Below are 4,147 nucleotides of genomic sequence, written 5' to 3'. Positions count from 1 at the left end.
AGAGAAAATGGAAAACAGAAAAGGAGTTAGGTGTCAAAAGGACTTTAAAAATAAGGATTATTTTTGTTATGTTTATTTTTTCATTTGGGGGTTTGGGAGGGAGGGGATAGGAGAGGGTAGATGAAATTTAGGACATAGGAGGAATGGAAGAAAATGTGAGAGGGGGTGAGAGGAGAGGGGATAGGTAGAACGTTTTGCATCATTTTGTAAAAAATATTTCTGATCGGGTTGATTTTTTTTCTTTTTTTTTTCTTTCTTTCTTTTGTTTTTTTTGGGGGTTTTTTTTGTTTTTGTTTCTGCAACTGGGACTTATTTAACATTGTAAAGGATGTATCAGTTGGTTTTCCTGTCACTATTTGACATCTTTAATTTATACACCGACTTTTTTACGATTTGCATCTTTATTAGTTTGTTTTATGTGTAATTATTTGTTAGCTTATCATTCTTGATCCCCCCCCCCACCCCCTTCATCTTTCACTCTATAAGTATGAGTGTGGGTTTGTTTGTTTTGAATATTTCGTATTAATTTTAATTTAAAAAGAACAAACTTTTCGTTCCCACGTATTAATGCTTAACACAAATTGTTCTAAATCTCATGACATTCATACGCCATTTAGCCCCCCCCCCCCTCCTTTTTTTTCGCCATCCCTTTTCCCCACCCCTATTCCTCTTGATAAATTGTGTTTATAACTTTTGATTTTTTTTTACCTTTTCCCATAAAGGTTTTTGGTGTACTTAGTTGTTGGTATTTATGTCAAAGCTACACAAAAAAACAACAAAACAACAAATTTTGTATAAAAAGCCTCAGCCGAAGAAATAGCTTATATCAAGGTTTTTACTCCAACCTTTCTCTGACTGTCTGCTTCTTACAGCTCCCATAGCTTTTATCAAAACACGACCCTCACACACTTGGTGAGAACAAAATTGTGACAAAGTGCGTAATTTCATCATACGATATTTCGTTTCGTTTCTGCAGATCATCGCAGTGATTTCCGTGTTTTTCATCGTCATCTCCATCCTCTCGTTCTGCCTGAAGACTCACCCAGAGATGCGAGTGCCTGTGTTGAAGAACGCCACCTCGCGGACTGTCAACGGAACCTACACATGGCGCTTGGAGAAGAAAGAGACCGAGCCTCACGAGGCGTTTTTCTACATCGAGTGCGCTTCGAACGCCTGGTTCACTTTCGAGATCATTATACGCTTTGTGGTGGCGCCCAACAAACTCGACTTCCTGAAAGCGCCCGTGAACATCATAGACATCGTGGCCACTCTGAGCTTCTACCTTGACTTCATGCTCACTGAGCTAAAGCAGGAGAGCGATATGCTCGAATTCTTTTCCATCATCCGAATCATGAGGCTGTGCAAGCTCACCCGCCACTCGGCTGGCCTCAAGATTCTCATCCACACCTTCAAAGCCAGTGCGAAGGAGCTCATCCTCCTGATTTTCTTCCTCGTTCTGGGTATTGTCATCTTCGCCGCTCTCATCTACTACGCGGAGAGGATACAGTACAACCCGGAGAACGACTTTGAGAGTATTCCCGTGGGTCTCTGGTGGGCCATCGTCACCATGACAACCGTGGGCTACGGCGACATGGCGCCAAAGACGTACGTGGGCATGTTTGTGGGCGCTCTGTGTGCTCTAGCGGGCGTGTTGTGCATCGCTCTGCCCGTGCCCGTCATCGTGTCCAACTTCGCGCTCTTTTACTCGCACACACAGGCCAGGTCCAAGCTGCCCAAGAAGCGGCGACGAGTGCTGCCTGTGGAGGCGCCCCGGCCTAAAGGTTCCAAAGCTCCGGGCATGCCGGGAGGGGGCGGTGGCGTGGGCGGACCCCAGAACCGGAGGATGAACGCCATCAAACACAACCACCCCGGGGCGCTGGACGTCAAGATGAACAGGATAGGTAACTACCGCTACTTCTCGCTTCTCCCCCTCCTTCCTTCCTTCCCTCCTTCCCTCTCTCCCTCCCTCGTGAATCTCTCACGGATGTCATGTTAACATTCTACGTGTCGTCATGTTATGAGATGCCACCTATTATCGTTAGTAGATATAATTATACTACGTTTGTGTACGGCATTTGATGATTATCATGTCAATATTTAACTGTTACAATTTATTACCTGTGACTCTATTCTTACATGATTGCTTTCTCGATTTTGTCTGACATTTTTAATCATTTTACTCGGTAGATGATTCCTCAATGTATGTGTTACCCTTTTTTAAGTTTTATTTTTTAATATTCTATATACTTTACCCCGTCAGCTGCCTTTTTTGCAGACAGTTAAATGTTTGGATTTTTTTTCCACCCACTACCTTGCATCGACTGTGTATGTGTGTATGTTTTCTCTGTGGTTTCCATGGACACGCGTGTAGACGTCATGAATGGCCATTGTCTCTGTGTTGTCTACCTGGCCTAGACACGTCAGCGTGACGTCAGTGTGTAGCGTTCAGATGCAACAATGTCATAGTTCTGGTCTTGTTAGATTTCCACATATTATTATCATCATTATTATTATTACGTCATTATTTTCTTCACTCTTATCTTGTTCGTTGGACGACCTAGATGTCACGTTGTGTGTCCATGTACGTGCGATTGTTTGTTTGTATGTGCCATGAGAAACAAGCCCGTGCTCCCCCTCACCAGCAGCTCCTGTAGATCTACTCGTCCTACCACTTGTTGCGTTCGACGTTGACCTTTGCTTGACCTCTAGACCTCTGACCCTGTCTGCAACTGCCCCCATTCCTCTGTTATTATGGATTGCTCTTTTTTCTTTTAATCTCTTCTTTATGTTTGTCATGATATTGTCCTTGTTTAATTATGTGTTTTAATTACATTTTGTAAATTTCCATTTCTTTTCTTGCGTTGCATTTTGAGAATAACTGTTTTAGATTGTTATTGAGATGTTGATTTCCTTCACTGAATTGGCTTTTTTGTCTAGCGATTCTGTTTTACAAAGCTTAGACTCAACGCTCAACTGGACTGGAGTCTAACCGTTCACTCACCCGCGCGCGCGCGCGCACAAACACACACACACACACACACACACACACACACACACACACACACACATACACACACACGCTCTCTCTCACACACACACAAACTTACATACACACAAACACTTACACACACATACACACGCACGCACTCTGTATGTTTGTCCATTGTCCACCACATGTTGTGATCTGCTTTATAATCACTCTACGTCCCGTCCACAGGCACAAAGCAAGCTCTTTGTATGGCGTACCGCAGCAGAGTTAATGTCGTTTTTCTGTACATTTTTCTTAGCAATGGCACAAACGCTGCACCATACTCAACAGAACTCCAGCTTTTGATGGAAACTGGAACGTTGAGAATGTTCCATGTCCTTTTCCACATTTTTTGGGTTAGATTTCTTGTCGTTGATGACACTCAAAATAGTATGTGTATTGCATTTGTTTCTGATGCATTGTGTGTTTCTCTGTCGTCATGGCAACAAGAAATGTTATTTATCGTTCACTGTTCACCCTCAGCATTTCATCTCGCTCTGTCTTCAAAACTAAACAAACAAAAACCATGTCCCTTCGCACCTCCTTGTCCTGCTCCTGACCTGTTCCTGACCTGATCCGAGGGTGGTTGGGGGTTGCTCTGGTGGTTTGCTCCTTGTTTCCTATCAAACATCTCTCGTATTTATCTCCCCTCCTTCTTTTTGTGTTTGTTACTCCCATTTAACACCTCTAATCTTCGGCACTTAAATGACCTTATTGTGTTGCAAGTGCCGTAAAACTCTTACTAAAACTGAACTGACCTGATCCTGTCTCTCCCAGTTGTTAAAGCTGTTGTTGGACATCTGTCATCCGACACACCCTCCTGTGTCTTGTTTTGTGAGTCGGCCTGACAACAGCAACACTAATATATTATTATTGTTATGTCTTTCGTCTCTGTGCTGTCGACACTGTCCAAGCCGCCGGCCAGTTCCTTGAGGGAAGCGGTCGTCTTAGACAGGTGGTCGTTTTGACAGCGTCATTATACCACATGCTCCATTATTTTTTTCTTGCTGTCTTTATCTTACTCTCTTTCTTTTGCTCTTCTCTTTCTCTCTTCCCCTCCTACTCTTTATCCCTCTTACTCTCTCTCTCTCTCTCTCTCTCTCTCTCTCTCTCTCTCTA

At 43.4% G+C, this 4,147-nt stretch overlaps 1 protein-coding gene across 1 annotated transcript in view; it reads left to right on the top strand.

The window, feature by feature from the left end:
- Window positions 1-4,147, top strand: part of LOC100533319 (Shaw potassium channel Kv3.1a) — a gene marked incomplete in the record, with an annotated part of 50,179 nt that overhangs the window by 16,372 nt on the left and 29,660 nt on the right. The window contains 1 exon segment of the mRNA NM_001204617.1: window positions 977-1,901. Coding sequence (NP_001191546.1) covers window positions 977-1,901 — 925 coding nt within the window.

This window comes from Aplysia californica, unplaced genomic scaffold, assembly GCF_000002075.1.
Source record: "Aplysia californica isolate F4 #8 unplaced genomic scaffold, AplCal3.0 scaffold00401, whole genome shotgun sequence".
Classification (NCBI taxonomy): domain Eukaryota; kingdom Metazoa; phylum Mollusca; class Gastropoda; order Aplysiida; family Aplysiidae; genus Aplysia; species Aplysia californica.
Note: the sequence above shows the minus strand (reverse complement) of the source record. Positions and strands in the feature narration are given on the sequence as shown.